This window comes from Numenius arquata, chromosome 6 (genome assembly GCF_964106895.1).
Source record: "Numenius arquata chromosome 6, bNumArq3.hap1.1, whole genome shotgun sequence".
NCBI lineage: Eukaryota > Metazoa > Chordata > Aves > Charadriiformes > Scolopacidae > Numenius > Numenius arquata.
The window spans coordinates 31,740,766-31,742,696 of record NC_133581.1 but is presented as its reverse complement, the minus strand read 5'-3'; the positions used below and the strand labels follow the sequence as shown (position 1 = coordinate 31,742,696).

At 45.7% G+C, this 1,931-nt stretch overlaps 1 protein-coding gene across 1 annotated transcript; it reads right to left on the bottom strand.

Annotated features, from left to right (window-relative positions):
- Positions 1 to 422: 422 nt before the first annotated feature.
- On the bottom strand, positions 423 to 1,592 carry WDR89 (WD repeat domain 89). Its single transcript, XM_074149838.1, has one exon. The coding sequence runs from the start codon at positions 1,590 to 1,592 to the stop codon at positions 423 to 425; it is 1,170 nt and encodes a 389-aa protein (XP_074005939.1).
- Positions 1,593 to 1,931: the final 339 nt, after the last annotated feature.

Genomic DNA, 1,931 nt, shown 5'->3' with positions numbered 1-1,931 from the left:
GAGACCTCATCACTCTCTATAACTACTTGAAAGGACACTGTAGAGAGGTTGGTGCTGATCTCTTCTCACAAGCAAATAGCGATAGAACAAGAGGGAATGGATTCAAGTTGCAACAGGGTAGGTTTAGACTGGACATTAGGAAGCAATTCTTCACAGAAAGAGTGGTCAGACACTGGAAGAGGCTGCCCAGGGAGGTGGTTGAGTCACCATCCTTGGTTGAGTTTAAGAGTCGCTTAGATGTGGTGTTGGGGGATATGGTGTAGGGGAGAACTTTGTAGAGTAGGGTAGATGGTTGGACTCAATGATCCCAAGGGTCTTTTCCAACCTGAATGATTCTATGATTCTAAAGCACAGGCAAGTATTGCCTGAGAGATCATACACCAGGAAAACTTTCCTCAGTAGAGATCCCCACCTTCAGATTTTTACTTTTTCCTGCTTTTGAGGGAGCTGTTGTGAACTCTTACTCTCTTCTGCACGGAAGAAGCAATCTTCATAGACGCTTTCTTTGCAAGGGGCCTTTCCACACCTCCAGGTTTCCATAGCAACAGCTGAGCATCCTCTCCACCTGTCCACAGAGACTCATCTGTCAGGCTCCAGCAGAAGGAGCGAACAGTGGCAGAGTGTCCTCCACAAAGGGTACCCACCAGGCTCAGTCCATCGGCACCGCAGCTGATGAGGTGAATGTTTCCTGTGGATGTTCCCCCAATAAGAAAGAGTTTGTCTGCCTTTTCCTGGTACAAGCCACCTACCAGGTAATGTAAGCTGTCCTTTTCAACGCAGACTGCATCTCTGACATCAAGAACATGCAACAGTGTTATTGGTTCTTCGGTATCTAACTGAGCAATGTCCCACCAACAAAATCCCTCATCGTGGGTCGTGCAGTAGACCTGTTTATAATCTTTCCCAGACCAGCCAATAAAACTTACTGATGAATCCGAATTGCAAGTTGATATCAAAGCATCATCTTCATTATCCTTGTTAATGTCGAACACATTAACCAACCCATCAGTTGACCCAGAAACTACCAAATTGGGTTCGCTAGGATGAAAACAAATTTTAGTGATATCATCATTGTGACTTTCAGAATAGACTCCCAAGGGTTCTTTAGTTGTGCTGGCACAGTCTGTAATGCCTCTTGCATCCCAAAACACCAGAAACGTGTCCTTTTCAACTTTTTCTGTTCCAGCACAAACTATGAGATCACTGCAGCTGATGTCAAAACTGATGAACACGTTGGAAGGATAGCCACTAAATACCTGCACAGCTTTCTGAGTTGCTAAACGAATATCCCAACATTTTACAGTACCATCGCTGCATGCTGAAAACACTATGCTGTCACACGCGTGTGCAAATCTGACTCCATTAAGTATCCCAGGACGGCTACTGTACTCCCGCAGGAAGTTTAATGTTTCCCTGTTATATACCCTAATTGACTTATTGGAGCATGAAACTGCCACAAAGCGAGGGCTTTCAGATTGAGCAGGTTTGGACACATCTATATCCAGCAAGTAAGCAGGTTCCTCACTTAGCACAGAACGTTTTGCTATGCGCAGACTGGCAAGCTGCTCCTCAATCTTCTCCACTGCAGTCATCTCAAAAGCTGTTCCTAACGTCGTCAGAAACCTGTAATAAATAAAATCCAAGGTGAGTTATAATTATAACATTTTGAAATCACAGAATCACAGAATGATATGGGGTTGGAAGGGACCTCTGGAGATCATCTAGTCCAACCCCCCTGCCAAAGCAGGTCCACCCAGAGCAGGTTGCACAGGAACGTGTCCAGGCGGGTTTGGAATGTCTCCAGAGAAGGAGACTCCACCACCTCCCTGGGCAGCCTCTTCCAGGGCTCTGCCACCCTCACAGGAAAGAAGTTCCTCCTCATGTTTAGGTGGAACTTCTTACATTCAAGTTTGTGCCCATTTCCTCTTGTC

Excerpts from the sequence above, each read along its gene's own strand:
- WDR89 (XM_074149838.1), bottom strand. The coding sequence starts at position 1,592 with ATGACTGCAGTGGAGAAGATTGAGGAGCAGCTTGCCAGTCTGCGCATA.